Raw genomic sequence first — 24889 nt, forward strand, 5'->3', positions numbered from 1 at the left:
ATGCTGTGAGACGCGGCCAAAAAAAAAAAAAAAAAAAAAAAAAAAAGGTTTACAATCTGACACTTTGCAAACATTCTACTTATGTCTCAGTGGAAGACAGAACTTTGCTTGGCACAGTTTTAAGTTGTCAATCATGTCCTTGTAACTGGACCAGGGTGAAATCATTGATGAGCCTGAATTTCGAGAAAGCTGGGTGATGCTTTTTCTGTGGTCCTCTCCACTAGCGAGGGGAGATTCCCCAGGGGGTTGGGGATCCTTTGCAGAGAACACTGTGAGATTCCAAGCCACCAGCTGCAGATGCCCTGTCTCTGTGGCTCAGCCCTGCGTCCTCAGCACCTTCTCGGTAGCTGGCACAAACTAGCTGCTCAATGAATTGTGTGAAAGGCCCTGGAAAAATTCACATGAAGGGAGAACTGTCACAAATTTAAACCAGGAGCGGAGATGAAGCATTCTCTCCAGAGGTCCCCAAACCATCATCATATTTGCAAGAAGCGTCAGGTCTTCATCATTTTAAGTTGTATTTGTATCTCTCTCCCTCACGTAAACGTTTGTGTCCCTTTTCTCGTGGCCACCTCTTTGAGTAGGGGAAAGGCATTAAAAATCAGAGTGCCAGCTCGTAGAGATGGTGGCAGGGATTCTGAGCAGTAGACAGAAAGGGACAATTTGTTTAAAAGTGAGAGGATCCTGTAGCAAGTTCTCCCAAGATAAGATATCCAGTGGTTGAGTTGCTTGGTAAATGACATGGACCTCGAGGGCTAGAAATGGATGAGCCCCAGAAGTACTGCTAACCTGTAAAGTGCCTTTGTGTGAAGTAGTACATATTTCCCCTTCTGAGGGTCACAACGGCATAGGCTCAGGTCTTGGCAGGCAGCCAGCAGGTTCTTAGGCTCCTTCCTCTGAGGACAGACAGCCCTCTGCCAAAACTCATGGCTTAGGAGAAGATGCAGGCTGAATTTCAGCTCTCACATGCCCCTTTGCCAGGATCTTCTTTTTTGCAGTGTACTTATTGTGCAACCTTGTACAACCTTAATTCATCAGACTTTATGTACAAATATAAATTTTACATATATAAATATTTACATTGCACTTATATGTTCATATTCATAGTGTGACATTTATAATGAGCAAATGGAGAATTTATAAATAATATATTTTATATTAATAAGATTAAGAAGAAAGAATGTCAGAGTCATTCCAATAGATGCAGAACAAATGTTTGATAAAATTCAACACTCATTCGTAACAGTTTTTTAAAAAGTCAACAAACAAAGCATAGATGGGAGCTTTTTTTTTTTTTTTTTTTTTGCAGTACGCAGGCCTCTCACTGTTGTGGCCTCTCCTGCTGCGGAGCACAGGCTCCGGACGCGCAGGCTCAGCAGCCATGGCTCATGGGCCCAGCTGCTCCGCGGCATGTGGGATCTTCCCAGACCGGGGCACGAACCCGCGTCCCCTCCATCGGCAGGCGGACTCTCAACCACTGCGCCACCAGGGAAGCCCAGATGGGAGCTTTTTTTAACCTTACAAAGGATACCTATTAAAATGATACAGCAAACACCATCACACATAATGGTGAAAGGTTAGAAGCTTTTCAATTAAAGTCAAAGAAAAGCTATGGATTCCTGCCAGCACTGCTAATGTTAATATTATTCTGGAGATCATGGCCAATTCAGTACAACAAGGCAAAGAAATAAGAGTTGTCAGGTCAAGGATGGGAATGATTTATCCCAAGGATTCCTGCCAGCTCACTTACCTGTGTCTCAAAGATCAGGGGCTACTAGTTAATGGCCAGACGTTATTATGTATTTGGCAAAGGGCACCCCATTGAGCCCCTATAGGTGGCATTGGGGGCAGGGCTGTTGCCCAGCTGGACGAGCTCCTGGACCCTACCCCACTGGAACCATGGCCGCTTGATCTTTGACTGTTCGTGTATTGTTTATCGATTGAAAGATTATTCCGTGTTTTTAAAGATTTTGCGGACCGTTGAGGAAAAGTTATCAAAAATACAGGAGCTAAGGCTGGTTTTCAGATGCATGGACCCCATTAGTGCCATATTTGATGGAGAAAGGGCCGGGAGGTCTTCTGCTGTGTGACAAGCAGCAAGTGTCCAGTGCTGAGCTAGAAACAGAACACAAGAACTAGGTAGCAGGTGTCTTCACGAATCACTGGAGACACCCCTGTGCGGGCAGGTCCTTGTGGTGCTGCATCCTTCGTCTGTTACTTTCCAGGGCACAATGTGACGTGAAGGAGGGAGTGGTGTTTTCAGGTAACTATAGGAGAATCATATGTTACAGTAAAGGCAGCAGCAGCAAAGGCAGAGAGGCCTGAAGCCACAGTGTGTATCTGTGGGTCTTTAAGACATGTATCTGCCACGTGGCTCAGATACAGGCCACAGCATGGGAGGGGTTGAGCCAGTGCAGTGGATCTAATTTTTTGAGTCTGGAAAGCTGAGCACTTTGGACTTTATCCTGCTGGTAACATGGAGTCACGGAAATGCGGAAAATGTACGGAAATGTAGTTAGCCAGCGTTTGTCGAGGCTGCCGCCTCCACCTCAGACTGTCTTACGGTAGAGCCTCTTTGTATGGGACCTTGACTATAATTTTGTGAAATTATATATATATATTTCATATATAACTGCATATTCTATATATTACTACATATTTAGGCTTCTAGCTGCTGGTGTCATTCCTGCCTGCCCATATAAACTCTTGTTTGAAAAAACCGCACATCTCACTCCCCTGACTGTAATGTTCTGTCTGAATATGGGCAAGGACCTTTCATGGTATAATAAAGCCAAATAACCTCTAACACTGAGGAATGATCGAAAAGAAGAAAACGAAACTTTTTTCTGTCACAACATAAGAGAAAACTTAGATGTCTATAGTCACCCTAACGTACCAGTTATTTTTCTTATTCAATATACTTAAATTTGTAGGAAAATTAAGCAATTTAGAGATACTTCAGTCATATTTTGGAAGGACAGGAATTTTTATTCAGCCACCTTATGATTTTTTTTTTTGGCCTAAATGAATATGAATTGAAGCAGAAAGCAGTCAGTAGTCTTGCTTAAATTTTACAACGTTTCCTAGAAGAGAAAAAATGAATTTTAAAGTCATTCACAGTACAGAATCCTAAATATTTTAACTGGGACATTTTCTATAGTCCTGAAAGATAACTTTCAATAAGAAACAAGAAACATCCCTGCTTTATTAAAGAAGTAACATTCTAGAACAAGAGACTTGTAGCCACATTTATTGGTTTAGATAATCTTCATATAGGAACTTCCACATAAGTGACTTCCATTATAAGTTTTTCTATTTTCATATATATATATATATATATATATATATATATATATATATATATATATATACACACGCACACACACACATACAAGTGTGTTTATATAGTGACAATTGGGGAAGTTTTGTATGGCTAAAATCTAAGGAATGTACAAATTATGTCAGGATAAATAAATATCTTTGACCAATATATGGATTTGATGGAATTTTACCCACTTAATAATTTAATCACCATATTATATATTAGGAATTTATAGATGTTCAAATTGTATTTAAGTAGATGAAAATCCATAATGTAGATCAGTCATTAAAAGTTGATTTGGACAATTATTTTTTATAGCAAACTTCTAGGTAAACTGTTTTGCATCATAGCCACATGTTAAGGATATTAAAGGCCAGAACTGTTTAACTTATAAGTTTGAACTTAACATCTTCAATATCCTAATTCGACCGCAGTCCTCAGCAACGGGAAAGCCGCCACATCAATGCTGGCAGCCAGGGTCAGGCCAGGTGTAGGAAGCAGGTGTGTACAAAGGTTTTGCTGTCCAGTCTTGTGGCACAGACTCCAAGGCCTCACAAGTTCTGCCTGTTCTCTTTGCTGTGTGCTCCAATCAGCTTAATGATCCATTGTCCAGAATATCACATAGATGGAGGGAGAAAGAGGACCGCGAGAAGCGGGGGCATAAGACAGCAGAGCTGTGGCCGAAAACTCAGGTCACGGAAAAAAAATTCAGGCAAACGTGAGAAATGTGTTTAGGCTCTGGAAAACAGCAACAGCAACAAACCGAATGCATTAATAGTATTGTCAGTAATAAATAAATTTAATTATATCCCCAAGACATCAATAAACTGTTAAATTAAGTTCTGGGAGAGAAGTTTATAAATCTTAGAAATAAATCCATCAAGAGCGGTCTTAGACAAATGATTGTGTTATGATGTTGTCACTTCATTTAGACAGAATATTCATTCTTGTGATAGTTTATTTGAGAAGCATCATTCACTTTTGTGATAGTCTATTTGAAAACGATATTAGGAAAGTCGCTATATATTTATATTACTGCATTGAGATTGTGACTCTACCAAGAAAGAGCAACACCTCTATCCTCAGGTTGAAACGAGTCTCCTTTGCTGGGAGGTTGGTGGTCTCTTGTGAATGTAGCTCCCAGCTTTGAGAGGAAAGCCAGTAGAGTAAGGAAGATCTGGAGACAGCACCCAGGCCTTGGAATGACCCTTGGCCATCAGTTGTGACCACAGTCCTGAGCAGGTTACTGTCGCACTTTCCTCTTTTCATCAGGCCTGCTGCTGGGACCCGTGCATACATTCTGAACATTTATAAAATTGGGGCATAACGAATTTTAACTTTATTAAGAAAAAATATGGACACATACCCAACTCTTTTGACAACTTATATTTTAACCTGTTAGTTTTTTTATTTTCTGTAGTCAAAACTTGAAACTTAAAGTGGATGAGATTGTACTGGGGTTTTCATTTGTTTTGTATTAGCAGTGACATCGTACTATGAAGGCATGGATAATTTAGCCAGAATTGGTTGCTCAAGGCAACTAAGCTGTTGGGTGCGTCCAACCTCTGATGCTGTGGCTGGGGAGTAATACACCCCTTGGTATAAAACTGGTCGGTCTGTCAGACACAGAACCCCAGGCCGAGTGGCCCATGGCATTGGCCACAGTGTCAATTACTGTGTCCTCATGTGATTTAAGATCAAGTCCCCCCTGCATCTTAATTCCCATAACACATAGTTGGTGTGGGACTTAATGGCACTTTCACGTGTCTACCTTGAACTTCCCCTGTTCATTTTCACCACTAACATCTAAGACCCCCTGAGGATGTAGCTTAGCATCTTGCACGAGGTATATATGCTCCAACGGTGATGACTGGAATAAAGATTAATGGATGAGTGGATGGATAACATAATACTTCTATTTTCATGACTGTGTTGTTCATTGAAAACGTCATTTGTACAATATTACTTTGACTTTTAATTTCAAAAATATAATTGTTTAAATTTAGATACTTAGGACATTACCCATAATTTCTGGCAGGAAAGATTCATGAGGTAATAGAAACCTAGTTAATCTGAATGATAAGAAGAAAGTCATTTACACAACTTTATTTGAGGAACATAATTTCCCAAGGTAAATTGGCCAAAAGACGAGCCAAAAAAGGGTTCCTTGTGCTTTAAATTCTAAGCAAAGATGTTGATAAAACATACGTGTTTTTCATTTCCCAGATCCATTAAATGATGGGATCCCAACTTAGACAGCCAAAAGAATACCCAAGAGTTCTGAACATTTCCATACTGGTGAAAGGAAATGACAGAAGAACTCTGACCTTAGCAGTGAGTGTTCCAAATGCATCATTCATGGTGTAGGAATTTTAGATTAAATAAATGTTCCTACTACTATCTTTTAAGACATGAAATCTTAACTAATTATTTAAGGAATGTGAGCTGATAGAAAGTCAGCTTCATGTAAACTCAGTTAAGAACAAATGTCGAAGATAATTTTCTACTGGATGATCACATTCCCAAGCGAGTGAAATGATGTACCTGGAAACTTGGATGCAGGTTAAGTTTAAACCTTTTTTGTCAGGTAGGCAAATCCATTCCCTGTGTGTAACCTTGCTGGGATCATTAGGGGTTCTTGTGACCATCCGCATTTTCTTGGACAGAGGGTGATTTCTCAAGATTGCTAGTGACCAACTTTGCAGAACCCCTAATATTTTCACGTTCTGCATCCCATCTTCATTTCCAGGCTTCTGTGCAGACCAAAGATGCCCCATGTGCCAGGATCCCTGCTAATCACTGTGAACACCTTATCTTGTTAACAGTCCCCGATAATTATGATGTGTTTCTTTATATTTTATTTATTTATTTATTTATTTTTGGCTGCGTTGGGTCTTTGTTGCTGCACGTGGGCTTTCTCTAGTTGCGGTGAGCAGGGGCTACCCTTTGTTGCGGTGCGCAGGCTTCTCACTGCGGTGGCTTCTCTTGTTGTGGAGCACGGGCTCTAGGCGCATGAGCTTCAGTAGTTGTGGTACGTGGGCTTAGTAGTTGTGGCTCGTGGGCTCTAGAGCACAGGCTCAGTAGTCGTGATGCACAGAATTAGTTGCTCCACGGCATGTGGGATCTTCTCGGACCAGGGCTTGAGCCCGTGTCCCCTGCGTTGACAGTCAGATTCCTAACCACTGAGCCACCAGGGAAGTCCCAATGATGTTTCTTTATGTGCCCATTTTTCAGATGAGAAAGCTGAGGCCCTAGGTTAAGGTTAAGACCTGGTGGCCTCCCCTGGTTATCACATAAGGCAATGAACTTGGAAATGAGCGAAGAGTTTCACAGTAAGAACTGATTAGCCCACTTATAGATAACCTCAGACTGGAAGTCATTGGAGGAGCAAGACAAATGAAGTACCAGCTCCCTATACCTCATACACTTTCTGGAAAGCCGCCCACCCACAGGCTTGAAGGAGAGGGATATTCTAGATGGCTTTCCTGATTAGAACATGGAGTCAAGTGGGCTAAGGATCTTATGAACGTAGGACGGCATCCTCAGTCTGTTAAATCCTGGTTAGGTTTGGCAGAAGAGGGATGACTTCCATACAACTTCAGAACTCTGGGGATACACCCCTATTTTCAGTTTGAATCAATAAAGTTGATTGTAGAATCAGTGCTCCGATGAGAAAACTGCTCTCACCTTTTGAGAACTTGTTTGATTCCTGGTAGCATCCTCTCTGACAGCATTTGCTAAGGTGCCCTCTGTTCCACTCTGGTTCCCTGAGAAGCTCTAAGAAAAGGGCTCCAAGATCAGCTCTGAGCACTCCTGGTTTGATGAAACCCGTTTAACTCTGTTGAACCCAGAGCTTCTCAGTCCCTCCTGACAACAGATGCTTTTGTCTCTGTAGTGCCATGAGCACCCCACGAAGATACACTTTAGGAAAAGCTCTTCCATAGAAGGAACAGAACACCATCTTAAATTCTGTTCGTCCCTTAAACAAAAGACATTTACCCAACATTATTTCACTCAAACACAGTGACCTGAAGTTCGGGGACTGAGGTCCTCGTGTTCTTCTGGCTGTAGGTAGGAGGATGTTGTCAGTGGCTGCCCTCAGGTCCTAGCCATGTGATCCCCTCACAATGTGGCAGCCAATATTTTCAAAGCCAGCAGGAGAATCTCTCTTTTGTCCACTACAAGGAGGTCTTAGATTAGGAGGAACCTCCCTATGCCATCATTTTCATAGAACCCACCCACACTCACAGGAAAGGGATTACGTAAGATGTGATACCCAGGTGGTGGGGCTCTTGGGGGCGTGTGAGAATTCTGCCTACCAGAGTCTGCGAGTGGGTGCTTACTGTCAGGGCACCCTTAAGATCATAGCTGTGCCATAACCAAGGAAGCATGTGGAGGTGACTAATGACAAATAGACCAGACCCAAGGCTCCAAGTAGGACTACTCAACCCTCCATGCCTGATGAAAGGCAGAAGAAAACTGATGTCAGCTGAGTAAGCAAATAGAAAAAGACATTACAATTCTGTTTTGGCCTATGTCCCTTTAGCTACACATGCAGAATAAAGAAAAAAATAAAAGCATCCAAATTATCTAAAAGAGGAAAATGGTATTTAATCATTTTGCAGTCAATGGTCAGGTAAAAACAAGTTGTATATATTTATCATCACCATCTGACTCACATTTATTTATTTATTTTATGTTATTTTATTTTTTTGGCGGTACGTGGGCCTCTCACTGTCATGGCCTCTCCCGTTGCGGAGCACAGGCTCCGGACGTGCAGGCTCAGCGGCCATGGCTCACGGGCCCAGCTACTCCGCGGCATGTGGGATCTTCCTGGACCAGGGCACGAATCCATGTCCCCTGCATCGGCAGGCGGACTCTCAACCACTGCGCCACCAGGGAAGCCCTCACATTTATTTTTAATACATTCCTCAAAAGCTCAAAACAAATTATTTTAGAAATTAATTTATATATAAAATAAACGTTTACTTATCAAACCACAGACTAATAACCAGGTGTTGGTAAAATACCAACGGTTGCCTAGGCTGCTAAGTAACAGCTTTTAATACATTTAATTTTTTTAATTAGGGTTTGCCCAAGCCATGAGTATGGTTTTAGCCTGTATCTTCATGACTGAATTTTCCATAACCACTCCATTAATCTAATTTGATTTTGCATCTTCTTGCCAAGAAATTAAGCCACTTTAGCCCACACAAATATGGCTATAACCATAACATCCAAATCCTATGATGATAGGGAGTATTTTTTCTTTCTTTTCTTAAGCCATGTTTTTCTACAGTTGTATATGTACAGTGAGGTGGTGAGACACACACCCACCCACCCACACACACACACACACGATCATTTTCTAGTAAGAAGGCAAGTGACTATTGTTTTTTTGTACTAAAAAGAATCCAGGGCAACTGCCCCCATGTATTAGTGTAAAAGCAATGCCCCATGAGTTGTCCTTTCAAAGCCTCGATCTTAAATAACACAACGTCAGTTTGGTTTGTGTTATTTACTCTTGTTCTTCCGAAATTCCTCATAAGAACTCTTAAAATAGGACCAACTATTCTGAAGCAAGTGTATTACAGTTAAGCATTTTTTTTTCTTTAAAAATGGAGGAATGGAAATGAAGGGTGGACTTTTTTGCTCAAAGGCACCCATTTCAATGGTCAGTTTGGGAAGGAAACATTTTTCCCAGTGGTAGGCTTTCACTCCTAACTAAAAGTAGTTTCTCCTCTTGTTGCAAGGTAGTTGCCAGAAAAAAAAAGATATCTGAATTCTTGATGTTTGCCCTCAGGGACTAAGAATTTAAGGGCATGATAGTGAGAGAATAAACCAAATAAATGGATCTTCTCCTTTGAGATGTAAGTTTATAGAGTGCCCACAAATCACAGCCTCTATAATAAAAAAAGATTACCAGCGACAGCACTGATTTTCTTATTCTCTTGGGATTTCTACAGTGTTATAAAAAGGAATGCCTAAAAGTGTGTGTAAGGAGGAAAGCCAGCTCCATTTTTATAGATATGCACACGCATATAATCTAACACACACAGGCGCACACATCTTTTTTTAATATGAAAGCAGAGGAGTATTCTGCTGCTTTTTCTGCACTTAGAAGAACACAGGTTGACTGCTTGTTGAAAGTATTGATAAATGCACCCATTTGAAAGCCCTTGAGATGTTCGTCTCAATCCTCTCCCCCTTTGGAGCCAGAGGTGCTGCCAGTCACCCAAATGAGGAGGGAAGTTGCATCAGCCCCAGGCTTTACCCTCAGAACGCTTGCAGGATTCGGAGACCCTTAGGCAAACGAGTGATACAGTAAAGATGTATGAACGTGGCCAAAGAGAGGACTGTGGCTACCCAGAGGAGGTCTGCTGAAATGCAAGCAATTACTGCAATAGAACAGTGGGATTTTCTACTTAAAAATATTCACTCTTTTTGTTCCAATATTGCTTTCACATTTTAAAGAGTATTTCTATTTTATTTCATTGGGCCTTTAATGACTAATAATAGTAATGGAAATAAAACAAGAACATTCTTTAAAATCTCTAAATCAGCATCCCCTCTTCAAAGTAGCTAGCATAGACTGTCATGTAGCCTTTGGGTATCAAATCGTTTTACCTTCTATGAACCAGAGTCAAGTGCGTGCACTGAATATTTATTTGGGGTTGGCCCACTAGATTAAAAGCAAGATTGTGGATTCCAAAATGTGTTTGTTAAGTACTTTGAGATCATCTTGTGTAACCCTTCATTTGGTGTTTGTTGCAGTGTGTTCTGCTATGGGCTGAATGCTTGTGTCCCCCCAAAATCCATGTGTTGAAAACCTAATGCCTAAGGTGATGGTCATAGGGGGTGGGGCCTTTGGGAGGTGATTAGATCATGAGAGTGGAGCCCCCATGAGTGGGATTGGTGTCCTTATGAAAGAGGCCCCAGAGAGCCAGCTAGCCCCTTTCATCATGTGAGGATAAAAAGAGACATCTGTGACCCGGAAGAGGACCCTCACCCAACCATGCTGACACCCTGATCTTGGACTTCTAGCCTCCAGAATGGTGGGAAATAAATTCCTGTTGTTTATAAACCACCCAGTCTGTGCTATTTTGTTATAGCAGCCTGAACGGATTAAGCCATGTTCAAAAGATTTGCCAAGGATTATACAGTAAGTTAGAAGGTGGCCTTGGGCTGAGTGCTACTTCCACCAAGCCATCCTGTGACTCACAAACATCTCCAAACCCCATGGAAGATAATTTTAACTGCTTCGTGTTCAAAGACCTGTATCAGCCTGAAAATGCACGGAAGCTAAAGAAACTGATTGTAAGAGGAATAAGATTATCAAAGAATGCAGTTGATGCCCATGTATATGTAGGCTAAGCAGGCCGTTGCTACACTGGCTGATTGTATGATAGAAAATAACATTTTGTATCATACAATGTAGGATGTGGGATGACAGGTAAAACTGGCTTGATCGTGCACATTTTGTATTTGTGAAACATTTATCTACAAATACTTAGTAGTTACGTTCGGTCTCAAATATTCCAGCATGAACGCCATAAAATAACTGTAATCTTAGTTTGTGTGCAGGTTCGTGCAAACACAACTGTTTTGAATATCACTTCTAAATTAGCAAAATAACCACCAGTTTTTAGAAAGAGAATTGTCTTTCAGTGACCACATAGCTTTTAATATTTTATTGAGTGTGATTGGTATACCATATACTGCACATGTTTAGCATTTGATACATTTTAACAGATATGTACATCCATGCAACCATCAACACAAGAGAATGAATGTGTTCATCAACTCAAAAGTTTCCTTGTTTCCTTTCGTAACCCCTCCCTCATATACCTCCCTGCCTTCCCTAGTCTCAGGTAACCACTCATCTTTTTGATTCTACATAGTTTTCTCTTTTCATGATTTTATGTGAACGGAATCATACATTGTCATTCCATTTTTGGGAGCTTCTTTCACGTAGCACCATTCTTTACAGATTCTTCTATGCTGAATATAACAACAGTTCATTTCTCTTTATTATTGAGTAGTCTCGTATTTGGATATTATTTGCTTAGATATTTACCTGCTGATGGGTATATGCATTGTTTCCAGTTTTTGGCTATTGCAAATAAAGCTGTTGTGAACATTCATGTACAAATATTTGTATGGACATATCCTTTCTTTGCTCTTGGGTAAATATCTAGCAGGGAAATGTCTAGGTCATATGGTAAGTGTATGTTTAAGCTTTTAGCCAAGTGTCAAGTAGTTCTCAAAGCAATTGTGTCATTTTACATTCCTACTAGCAGGATATGAGAGTTCCTGTTGCTCTGCAAGCTCACCAGCATTTGATATTGTCAGGTTCGAGGTTTCTTTTGTTCTGTTTCATGTTAGCCATTCTAATAAGTGTGTGGTGGTTTCTTGTGGTTTTAATTTACTTTTATTATTTTATTCTTTTTGGATTTTATTTTATTTTTTTTATACAGCAGGTTCTTATTAGTTATCCATTTTATACATATTAGTGTATATATGTCAATCCCAATCTCCCAATTCATCACACCACCACCCCACCACCCCACTTTCCCCCCTTGGTGTCCATACATTTGTTCCCTATATCTGTGTTAATTTACTTTTATTCCTAAAAAAAAAAACAAAAAACAACGATGTTGAGTACCTTTACATATGCTTTTTTGCCATCTGTATATCTTCTTTGGTGAAATGTCTCTCCATAACGCTTGACAATGCTTATACTGTTTTTCTTCTTTCATTGTTGAGTTTTAAGTTTTTAAGTGTATAATAGGTATGAGCCTTTTATCAGATAACTGATTTGCAAATATTCTCTCCCATGTGTGACTAGTCTTTCATTCTCTTGACAGTCAGTGTCTCTCAAAAGTAGAGGTTTCTGATTTTGATTAACACAACTTATTTTTACCTCTCTTATGACTGATGCTTTTGGCATTGTATCTAGGAAATCTTTGCTTAACCTAAGGTCACAGAAATATTCTCCCAGGTTTTATTCTATATGTTTTATGCTTTTAGATATTGTTCTGTGATCCATTTGAGTTTATTATCATGGGTAGAGCAAGTTATTGATCAAAGTTCAGGTTTTCACATATGGATATCAAATTTTTCCAGCACCATTTGATGAAAAGACTGCTTTTACCACTAAACTGCCTTTTCACCTTTTTTGAAAAATCAATAAGCCATATGCATGTGCTGTTTATTTCTGTGCTTTTCATTCCACTCCTTTGCTCAATCTTTCAATCTTAATGCCACAGCATTTTGATTATTGTACCTTTATAATGAATCTTGAAGTCAGGTTGTGTAAGTCCTCCAACAATGTCCTTTCTTTGCAAAATGCTTTTGCTATTCTATTGATAGATACTTTGTATTTTTGTGTGAATTTTAGAATTAGCTTGTCAAATTTTATTTTTTTTAAGAGGCCTTCTGGAATTGTGACTAAGATTGCATTGATTCTATAGATCATTTAGAAGATTAAGTTTCCTTTAAGTGTACAAGTCTGCACATATTTTATGAGACTTATTCCTAAGTATTTCATGTTTTTGATAGCATTGTAAATGGCCTTCTTTTAATTTATGATTCCTCATTGCTAGTACATAGAAACAGACTTAATCTTTTATATTGATCTTATATTCTTCAGCTTTAAGAAAAGCATAGCGGCTTTAACCTTTAAGATGTTGCTTTTATGTTTTTAATAAATGTCCTTTGTCAGACTTAGGAAATTTATTTCTATCCTAGTTGATTGAGAGTTTCTATAAGGAGTGGGTTTGGGCATCTTATCAAATGACGTTTCTGTATCTATTGAGATGTCCATATGGGTTTACTTTTTAGACTGTTAATAAAGTGAATTACCTTGATCCAATTTTAAATGTTAATGAACCTTGCACCCTTGACATACTCCCTACATAATTATGAGCTATTAACCTTTTTAAATAGTTTGGAGTTTTGCTTATTAAAGTCCTGTTAAGCACTTTTGTGTCTAAGTTAATGGCGAATATTCACATGTAGTTTTCTTTCCTTCTTATGTCTGTGTCTGGTTTTTTATACCAGATTAAAGTCGACCTCATAGAATGTTGTGTATAGTTGATTTTATTTCTTCCTTATATCTTCCATGTTTCTACTTAACAGGTTGTCTTTCTTCTAGCTCCTTGAACATATGCAATACAGTTATTATAACAGTTTTACATATTCTTAACTACAAATTCTGTCATCTATGGCTTTCCTGTGCCAATTTCAATTGACTGATTTTTCTCCTCAGTGTAAGTTGTGTTTTTTTAGCAGCTTCTTTGCATACCTGGTAATTTTAGATTAGATGTAAGACACTGTGACCTTTTCCTTGTTGTACGTTGGACACTTTTGTATTCCCCAGATTATGCAAGAGCTCTCCTTTGGGACAAGATCAAGTTATGTGAAACTAGGTTTGATCTGTTTGGTTTTTGCTTGTAAGCTTTGTTAGTTGAGATGAGAGCAGAGTTTAGTCTGGGGTGATTTTTCCACACGGTGGAGACAAGACCCTTCCTGGTACCCTAACTGATGCGAGGAGAATCATGAAGCTTTTCAGTCTGGCTCTTAGGAGCAAGCAGTATCCCCAGCCCTATGTGAGTGGTGTGCACTCTTCCCTCTGATCTTTTCAGGTGGGTCTTTCCCCACCCATGTGTAGTCTCTTCATACACATACATTCACAGGTTTCTACTCAGCTGAATACCTAACGAGGGAGCTGTGCATAACTGGAGTTTCTTCTTTGTGCAGCCCTCTCCTGCTGAGAACCCCGGCCCCTTTGGCTTCCTTTACCTCCCAGTTCTGTCTCCCCACTCACTAGTCTGTGCCTGGGTCTCTTCTTCCTCCACCATCACCTGGAAACCTTCTCCAGGTTGTAGGCTGGGTCAGTTGTGGAGCTCACCTCATGGTTCCGAAACTTGGTGATCACTGCCCTTCGTTGCCTAACGTCCGATGTCTTACAAACTATTGTTTTATGTATTTTAAAGTTATTCTTGGTGAAAGAGTTCATCCCACTTGTGTTACCCCATCTTGGTTGGAAGCAGAAGTCATTCCGTGGCATTATAATTTTGAATGCGCTGTCTCCCTTTTCTTTCTCTTTCTTGCTGGGACCACGAAACTAATTTCCAGGATTTCCTGTCAGTCTGTGCTCTGCTTCCTCAAGCTCCTGAGATCACAGATCTACCTCTGTACATATGCTTCAGTACCTTGGCCCTTCGCAAGCACAGCTGCATTACGCTCTTGTTCCTCTGGTGCAGAATGGCTTTCTGTTTCAGAGTGTAACAACTTAGTTACTGAAAGAGAATTTGATAAGTACATATGGAAACCATACGTATTCCATACGAGAATATATTTAGTTCACATATTCAGCTATTGATGAAAACACTTCAAGGGTAATTTTCTTATTTTGTGCTAAACACATGGTATCAAAATTTTTCTTGGACTGTTACCATCTATTTTACTTTCAACCTATGGAATGCAAGATATTTTAGTTTTCTCAAAGGAAAAATAAACAGCAAAATGGGGCCCTGCTTAACCATCTAATTTTTCCCCAGATTTATGCAGATTCCACCAGAATGGGCTTATTTGTGAATTGATTTATCCATTCACCAAAAAATTATGGTATTATACTTAGGACTGGTAATATAAAATAAATATGGCAAAGTTCTTGCTCTTGACAAATTTACAATCTGTTTGTGGAGGCAGACTTATAAATACACAATTAAATGTCAGTGAAATACACGCTTTGATTCTGTGAGACAGGACTGAGATGATGGTGACCTGAATTAGAAAAGAGACAGTTGAGAAGGGGAGGAGAGAAGGAGCCTAAGAGGCCATATCTATAGGACTTGGCCTAGAGGTGAGGGAGAACAGGCAGGTGCCTCCCAGGTCTCCAGATTAAACTTTTAAATGGATGGTTGTATCACTGTTGACTGGGACATATAAAACATAGGCAACATGTTAGGAGAACTGTTTAAAATTGATGTAGTAACCATGTTTATTTTTTCCTTTGTTGTTCTTGACCTTTTGTTTTTCTTTTTTGTCCTTGCATTGGCTGCTGTCTTTATTTTATTTTTTTCCAGGTTTATTGAGATATAATTGACACATAACATTATGTAAGTTTAAGGTGCACAATGTGTTGATTTGATACATTTATAAATTGCAAAATGATTATCACCATAGCATTAGCTACCACCTCCATCCTGTCACAAAATTGTCATTTCTTTACTGTGGTGAGAACATTTAATATCTACTTTCTTAGAAATTTTCAAGTATAGGATCCAGTATTATTAGCTATAATCACCATGCTGTAAATTAGATCCCCAAACTTGATAATCTTGTAACTGGAAGTTTGTACCCTTTGACCCACATTTTCCCATTTTCCCCAACCCCTGGTAACTTCCACTCTACTCTGTGTTTCTCTGGGTTTGGCATGTTTAGATTCCACATATAAGTGAGAGCATACAGAACTTGTCTTTCTCTGTCTGACTTATTTCACTTAGCCTAATGCCCTCAAGGTCCAACCAAGTTGTTGTAAATGGCAGGATTTCCTTCTTTCTTGTGACTGAATAATATTCCACTGTGTGTGTGTGTGTGTGTGTGTGTGTGTGTGTGTGTGTGTGTTTGTGTGTCTGTCTGTCTCACATCTTCTTTATCCATTAATTCGTCACTAGACACTTATGTTGTTTCCATATCTTGGTTATTGTGGGTAATGCTGTAATGAACATGGAAGTGTAGGTATCTCTTTGAGTTCCTGATTTTAATTCCTTTGGATATATAGCAGCAGTGGGATTGATTTATTAACCATTCTTATCTAATATTTTCCACCAGAATATTAAGACTCCTATGTGACAGGTATAATAATTAGCTCCCTGAAATCCCTTTTAAAATAATTTCTCTTTTAAGCATCAACTATAATGCTGTTCAAGTTCCATTCAAATTTGGGTTTGCTTGGCTTGTCACCATCTCTCTAGTTTACTCACAGCAGCAGTTCCTCAGTAACTTGGAGCATACAGGCTCAGTTAAGCCATACAACTACTCACCACTGAATTGAACCACTTTATAATTTTGGTCATTAATATAAAACAGATCAGTCATACCGTTTCTCAGTGTTTCATAATTTGATACTTTAAATGAATGCATCATCATCAAATCTTAAAAGGCAGTTGAAAGGAGAGGTCCTGAGACTCCTGTTGGATTTTGTACAGTGAGGAGCTAATGGAACATAAGAACAGCCTTTGTTATCAGAGGTTGAGGTCTAACGGGCCTGAATTGATCTTCTTCACCCGTGAGGTGTACCCACCTCTGGGACATGTGACAGCCGCCACCATCCCCCCACCCTTCTGAGCATTTTACCAGTACACAGAGGCCAACCAGGCTTTAAAATATATTTTCTATTCATCTGTTTCAAAAAAAAACTTCATCTCCATAGAAGATGTGAAATTTCTAGTGCGAGGAAGCTCAGAATGACTGGGAGGACCCTCTGTGTTTGTTTATTGAGACACGGGCTCTTACTATTTTGTAGGTGATGTCAAACTTGTTAATGCTAAAAGCAGGGGTCCATAAACAGCATATGTTTTAAGTCCAGTTAGGCAAGGAGCCAGCCGCCCCTGGACACTTGCCCAGCCAGGCTGACGCAGAGTGATGAAGGGAATGCATATGGCATTTTCAATCTGGGGCTGGCAGTGTTGCCACACACTGGGCCTGGAAGGTCCCAGACAAGGCCGATTGCATTCCTATTACGTGGTCTCCATTCCAGTGAAAAAGAGCACACACGTGTTCTGTCTAGTGTTTCACATGATTGAGTTTATGGCATCCATTGGGGTTATTATTTTTTCACTTAAAAGGCAGCATCCAAAAGATGCCATAATAAAACATGCTGTAAACAAAGGAAAATGAAATCATCTGTCTTCCAGTGTGTGTTGGTGTGGGGTTGGGGAGCATCAGTGTGGGCCAGGGATGGGAAGCAAGAGGTGTTAAATCAGGAAAGTGGTGATGATTACTCTACATGTTTTCTGTTAGAAGCGTATGAAGTCACAAACATGAAGAGCCCTCGAGTATTGTCCCTTGTAAAAAAATTTTAAAAGATAGGCCCTGCGTAAAGAAAACTAGTTAGACTAATTAGAATCATGACAAAATAAATATTTTAACAGGCTTCCAGTTAAAGCTTCTGGTGTGGATACACATGGCTACTTTCTCTCCTACCAGAATTCAGTTATACAATATTACCGAGACTTTTTTATTTTCCAAGCATAAATCAGCCATCACAGTTCCTACTGTGTCAAAATACCTGATGGGGAGTGAATTCATGACAAGTTCATAGAAACTAGACAACTACCTCGACAAACCAGGCGAGTCCTTGAGTCGGACTGGGAGGGAAATGGACACGAAACAGAAACCAATCAGCTCTCTGCACCAGTCACCTGTGGATAATGTTCATTTAGCGATAAGTGCAAACACTGGATTTGGATCTAACCAAAAGTGCAGCATAACTACATTAAGATGATGGGAGATGGGAAGGCTGCATCTGGGTTGGAGACACAGGAAGAGGGGTAAAGGGGTAAAGAATAAAGAGCTAAATCTTTTCCCATAGTGCACAGTTAATGGATGATGCCTGATGCTGGAAAATTCTTGTTGTTAGCTCTAAGGGATAAGTATCTAGATAACTGAAAGAGATGGGGGAAGGATAAAACAGTTCTCTTTTTCATAATACATCTTAGAAAGCTATTTAACTCTTCCTTTCTGTGTATGTTTAACATTAATAAAATTATTTTAAAAGTATGGCCATAGGGCTTCCCTGGTGGCACAGTGGTTGAAAGTCTGCCTGCCGATGCAGGGGGCGCAGGCTCGTGCCCCGGTCCGGGAAGATCCCACATGCCGCGGAGCGGCTGGGCCAGTGAGCCACGGCCGCTGAGCCTGCATGTCTGGAGCCTGTGCTCTGCAACGGGAGAGGCCACAACAGTGAGAGGCCCGCGTGCCGCAAAAAAGAAAAAAAAAAAAAAAGTATGGCCATAATTGAATGTATTATATGTTGTGGGTTTTCCCTCTAATGAAACATCTAGTGCTATGTTCAAGGTCAAACCCTGTGCCCCTTAGATTTGGTCGTGTTTCTGAAGACATAATGTTTAAAATTCTTGCCAGATTAAGAGACCCAAACTTATAGTCCTAAAGTCCACCGCCCAAAGATGGCATGTCCCACTTGCCAGGGTCCTCCCCGCTGTGCTTACAATGGAGGTATCTGGTACTGGGGAAGGGAGGTGAGACTGAAAAATGCCAACAATGTATTAACTAGGGAAATCTTGTGAAAATTTCTTATAGACCAAAAGTTATCATGTATTGTGTTATCAACTGGAAAGCTACCATTCTAACACTTTGAATCTGTGATCCAGAGCTTAAAATATAAATCTTAGACTGAACATAATGAGGTCCAAAAATCAAATTCTGGTTCCCTCATTTTAACTATTATCTTAAAAAAAAAAAAAAAGCTAAAGTTAACGTCAGAATATTCAGCATTTTGGGTCACTTATCAATGAAAGGAAGATGATTTGGGAGGAATCACCATTTTTATTCACACACAATTACATTTATTATCTCATTCTCATTGTTGATGTAGAAACTGTTCAGATTCCTTTGCAGTTAACTTGAACACCGAACATTCTCTTCAATGCCTAATTTGACAAAAAAGTGTGATTTTAACTTTGCAGAGTAGCTGGTGGGTGTCAGGACCTGAAGTTTTAGAGAGCCCTCTCCTTCACTTAAGGAAGGATGCCCCTGGCTCTATTTCTGCAGTATGATAAGCATACTTCATGTGTTTTCTCCTCCAGGAGTACCAGCCTTGTAATACCAACCCATGCCCTGAGCTGAAAAAGACCACACCCTGGACGCCCTGGACGCCTGTCAACATCTCTGACAATGGGGGCCACTACGAGCAGCGATTTCGGTACACGTGCAAGGCCCGCCTGCCTGATCCAAACTTGCTGGAAGTGGGAAGGCAGAGAATTGAGATGCGGTACTGTTCTAGTGATGGAACCAGCAGCTGCTCCACCGACGGTGAGTAAGCGACTCTATAGGGACTGACTCGCTTCCAGGGACAGGTGATCTGTCTTATCTCTAAGTTCATAGAAGAGCCCAGTTAAACTAAAATTTAACTGGGCTTCCTGTATTTTATTTGCTAAATCTGACAACCCTGTCTCCAATTCAGTCACTTATTCCCTTATTTCAGAGCAGGCTGTGAACTTACTTCTTATGACATCAAAGTAAAAAAAGAGAAAATGAATGACATTGTTTCTTTAACTTTATTCTCTTATCCGAACATATATTTTTTAATCCTTCCATTCTCAGATACATATAAAACCAACACTAATATTCATTTTAAATGATATAAACTAAGGAAAAATTTTGATAAACATTTATAAAAGACTTCTTATATTTCCTCCAAAAGTATATTGTGGGCATGGCTTAAAAAATACTTTATCCTTCTTGTATCTTAATGGCTTCAAGTTCTAAGGACTAGCCATACGTTTTGGTATTGATATCTTGAGAATACAAAATTGGACCTGTTTGCCTCTGATCACATGAAATTAGGCTAAATTGTGTGTTCTTTATTGATTAACCACAAACTACTCTCTCATCAGAGAAAAAGGTTTCTAATCTATTTTCTCTGAAGAGCATCTGCCTAGGTTTCTGAGCCAGAATTTTTAAGTAGACAACCAAGAAACTTAACAATGGATAGAACTATTCACACATCTGCCTTCTCACATTTCCCCAGAACTTCATGGCATATTTTGAGAGTTTTTTCTTAAAACTTGTGTCACACTGCCTACCTTTGAGAAAATGACTGAATATTTTTTCACATTTTAAGTCAGTAGGCATTTCCATCAAAATGAACATGAATTGCACAAGGACAATTTGTTGTAGAATTCCCATTGGAAGTGAGAAAGGTGTATTTTCTTTGTAAGAAATTTCTCAGAACAATAAGTGACCTATTACCCATAAAACCCTATTACTTGTATAAGAACTTTGCTACATTGACAAATTGAGTTCTTAGTTGCACCCCTGTTAATAGCAACTGCAGAGAAAGAAGCTTGAGTTATAGGAGATTATCATGCAAACTGCAATGTTATTTTTATTTAGTTTTGTGCTTCTGAGGTGTGTAAAAAGTGTTCCACTGATATTTGAGAGTATAGTTGCAGAAGCAAAGCAGACAGTGCTACAGAATGAAAGTTAGTTTGGACTATGGTTACTCTAAGAGTTCCTAACAGAATCGTGCTTTGGCCATTTCCCTTGCAGGCCTTTCTGGTGATTTCCTGCGTGCTGGGAGATACTCTTCTCACACCATCAACGGGGCCTGGTCAGCCTGGACCTCATGGTCACAGTGCAGCCGAGACTGCAGCAGGGGCATTCGCAACCGGAAGCGTGTTTGCAACAACCCGGAGCCCAAGTTTGGGGGCATGCCTTGCCTGGGCCCCTCCCTGGAATACCAGGAATGCAACATCTTGCCCTGCCCAGGTGAGTGGATCGAGTAATCTGGAAAAGACCGAAACATCAAGGGCCTTGGAAGACTTTCTCACTCAGCTTCCCTGGCTTTATGTTTGAGACATAATTTGTGATAGATAGATAGATCGATATAAATGTAGATGTAGATGTAGATATAAGTATAGACATAGATATTGATGTAGATATATAACAGTTATAAATATAGATATAGATGTAGATAAAGATATAGATATAGATAGATATAGTTATAATCTTCCAACTACATTGGTATAAAGACAGATATCACCTAGGCTGGCTTATGTTCATCTATTTCTTCTGCTTTAACAGAAACTGAAGCATTCTCAGGAGCCCCTCTAAGGGATTGTGGCCCCAAGCACTGCACCACTTGAGAAGTGGGCTGGGCTGCCATGGTCCAGAGAGCGGTGTCCTGTCTTTAAACTGGAGGTTGGTCCCTCCCAGACTCTGATGTGCCCAGCGCCCCCCAGAACTGACCTCCCTCCATACCACCAGAGTGACAGTTATCAGGGGTGGCCCAGCAGGGCCTTGCCAAGCCTGTCCCTGGTGCCCTCAGCTGACAGGGGTCTACATCCTCCTGAGGTCAGTCCTCTAAACACGCAGCATCCTCTCCTGGAGACCCACAGGAGCTGTGTTGTCTGGGTCTTCCTCCTGACCCCTGGCTTTTCATTCCGCAGGCTTGCCACAGAAGCACAGGGTTAATAAAATGACCTTAAGGAGCCCCCTCGCCCCCGCTCAGGGCGTTGTCTGCTAATACAGCCCCGAAGGCTCCTCTGTCACCTTTAATGCTCTAACCATCTGTGCCTTCCTCTTGCCCCGGCTCTGAGTGCAGCTCTGTCACCTGGATCGCTTCCCCCTGACCTTCCCACAGTCAGAGGATCTTTAATTTAACCCAATGCCTCACGGCCATCCTGAGTGCTGGCCTCTGGCTGTGCATCCTGCCTTTTGACTTTGTCAGAGTGACCACCCAAGGAGGGCAGGACCATCTCACTCACGGCAGTGCCCTCAGCTCCCAGCGTGGGCCTGGCACACACTCAAAATAGCTCTCAGTGATGGTTATTGAATGATGAGAAAATAAGCAGTTGGTTACTTGATCTTCCTTTCTTTATTCATTCAGTTTTTCAGCAAACAATTTTGGATCACCTGCTGTGTGCTATTCACTGAGTAAAGAAAGACACAGTGACCTGGTCCAGGTCAGAAAGGAACTTAAGAGTTCAGTGAGGAAGGATCCTGTGAATAATGTCAACCCAGTATGGTTGGGTTGATGACAAGATGCAATGGCTACATCAGCTGGGGACCCATGGAGCTGGAATCATGGCAGCTATACCAAGCAGGCTGCCCCTGGACTGGGCCTTGAGGGACAGATGGGAGTTGGTCATATAGACAAGCAGGGGTGGGGCATGAGGGGTCATTCCAAATACTGTGTACATTGGTTTTAAAGGCACACACCACTGCAAATATAGCATCTTTTTCAGTTGGTACAAACAACTTTCTGAGTTCCTTAAGCAAGGAACTGGCTTATAGCAGTACTTAGTGAGCAGCTATTAGATGGATGGATAGATGGATAGATGGATGGATGGATGGGTGGATGATGGATGGACGGAGGAGTGGAAGGGTGGTTGGGTAATGGATGGATGAGTGGATGATGGAGGGATGGATAGGTGGATGGGTGGATGGATGATGGATGGATGAGTGAATGATGGAGGGATAGGTGGATGGACGATGGATGGATGAGTGGATGATGGAGGGATGGATGGATGAATCAACACGTACATTAAGCTGAAAACACAGCTCCCAGCTTTGTAGCTGGGCCACTCAGTAATGTCCCTGCTTCTCCAGTCCTCCTCCGCTGTCTCTGCCTGAGTTTCTCCAGCCTCAGGAGATGCTTCCCTCCAAACTACCCAGCTTTCCTGGCCAAGCGATGCTGAGGGGCTGGGAAAGGTCACAGAGACATGTCTTTCCCACAGCCCCAGCCTGGAGAATGGAAGGGCTCCTCCCCGGGGGCTGAGGGGACCCCTGGGGCAACATGATTAGATGAGGATCCATCCTGTAAAGTGGGGGAGGGAAAGCCACATGGGAAAGTCAGGATCCCTCCAGCCACTCTGCCTCCCCAGGCTCCAGACACAGGTCCATGCTGCTGTCGGCTGAATGTACAGACTCCTCCAGATGCTCGGATGCTGCCCTGGCCTTCGAGTGCAAGGCGCGGGCCCGTGTCCGAGACTTCCCATTAACATGATCTAGTGGCCGTTTTTATTTTCGTTGATTTGATGGTCAAGACAGTATCAGGTACACGTAACAATGTCTTGAAATAGCTTTGTCCTCATCTTCTTTTTGAAAGCCAAGTTTCCACAGAGGGATGTGAAAATATTCAGAGTGGCTCTTCTCACTTTCCACTTGGGAATGCATGAGTTCAGGGGGTTGTTGAGTGGGGCAAATGTCAATTCTCTCTCCCACCTCCTAGAAAATTCCTAACACAGGCCAGGATGCAACTCAACACGGAGGGGTTGGAAGACTCAGGGCTCTTATAGGCTATTTTTACTTCATTTAGGACTCTTTTCTCCCTATGCATTTGCTCCTCCTTTGTCCTCTTGGGTCCACAAGAAACAGTTACAAAGGGGTGGTATATTTTCTTTAAAAACAAGTTTTCTCATTATGATTAAGTTTGAAAATTAATCGAAGACCTGAGAAATATAAAACTACCTCTTAAATTAATCAATGAAAAATTCGATCTCCAATTCTAATGTGGACAAAACTTGCAGTAAGGTTTGAAAGTTGAGCCCATGTTGAAATGATCCTTTTTCTTCTGTGGTTTGGTCTAACTAGTACTTTCACTGACATAATTTATTCCCAACATTGAGAAATAGCTTGGTCTTTCTCCATCACTCCTTTTTCTCAATTCGTGTTTGATTCAGAACTGATTCCAGACCTTGGCTGACAAAGGAGAGCAGATGGTTCTTTGTTCCTAAGTCATATTCCAATTCAATAAGATAATTTATTTCTTCTTTATTATGAAAACAGTAAGTGCAAGGAAGAAGGAACAGTGAGTGAGAATCTCATGGAGGGGAGACCTTTTGAATCAAAGTGAATTTGGACAGGTGTGTGTTCTGTGGATGACATCAGTTAAGTACCTATGGTGTGCTAAGAACACTCCTCGCCTCTCTGTCCGTGAAATCTTTGAGTCCACAGTTTGTTCTGTAAACTGCAAGTGACACAAAAGGAGGATAAGACACTGTCTTGCCAGCTGTCTTGGGCAGCTGGCAGAGGTAGCGCTAGCTGGGGCTTCACCTGAACAACTACAGAACATTGTTCTGTAGTTCATGGTCTTTCCCAGAGACTGGGTTTTGTACTGCAGATGTACATGCACTCCTTGGTCATCCTTGTGCTTGCATTTTACATGCTTAGAACTATTTCCTGAAAGAATAGGAGGAACTGAAGAAGCGTAGAGAGGAATGTGAAAAGCCAGGTGGAAGGTCCTGAATCCCCTCCTGTGATGGTCAGTGGTGCGCACAACGCGTTCACACAATGCAGACTCTCTGTAGCCACATCGCATGGGTCAGATGTGGATTTCAGAAGCGGTGTGACTTTGTGTCCCTTCCCAGTGGATGGCGTGTGGTCTTGCTGGTCCTCCTGGTCAAAGTGCTCAGCGACATGTGGAGGTGGACATTATATGAGGACCCGCTCGTGCACAAACCCAGCCCCCGCCTATGGAGGCGACATCTGCCTGGGCTTGCACACGGAAGAGGCTCTCTGCAACACGCAGCCCTGCCCCGGTAAGCAACCCGGCCAGGCCCATGCAGACAGCAGGGCAGACTCACCCTTTTCCTGGTATGCAAATGGTGAAACGATGAAACCACATCACGATAAGACCAAAAGAGGGGAACATGTCAATGCTACACTATTGCCGGTGATGTGACCTCCTAATACATTGTTCTGCAATGGAATCATTCCCACCATGCTGTAGTTGCAGCACTAGTTACAGAAACCAGTGATAACCAAGTATTCTTAAAATATTTAAGCTGGTAATGGGAGCTGACATTTAGTTGCTTA

The 24889-nt window shown here is 41.2% G+C and overlaps 1 protein-coding gene across 1 annotated transcript in view; it reads left to right on the plus strand.

Moving 5' to 3' along the window:
* The window catches only part of SEMA5A (semaphorin 5A), a 477095-nt gene that overhangs the window by 429096 nt on the left and 23110 nt on the right, over positions 1-24889 (plus strand). Inside the window, exons 17-19 of the mRNA XM_060009673.1 lie at positions 19156-19381; positions 20621-20839; positions 24442-24612. Of these exons, the coding sequence (XP_059865656.1) occupies positions 19156-19381; positions 20621-20839; positions 24442-24612 (616 nt within the window). The remainder of the gene's footprint in view (positions 1-19155; positions 19382-20620; positions 20840-24441; positions 24613-24889) is intronic.

The sequence above is a fragment of the Delphinus delphis genome, chromosome 3 (genome assembly GCF_949987515.2).
Source record: "Delphinus delphis chromosome 3, mDelDel1.2, whole genome shotgun sequence".
Classification (NCBI taxonomy): Eukaryota; Metazoa; Chordata; class Mammalia; order Artiodactyla; family Delphinidae; genus Delphinus; species Delphinus delphis.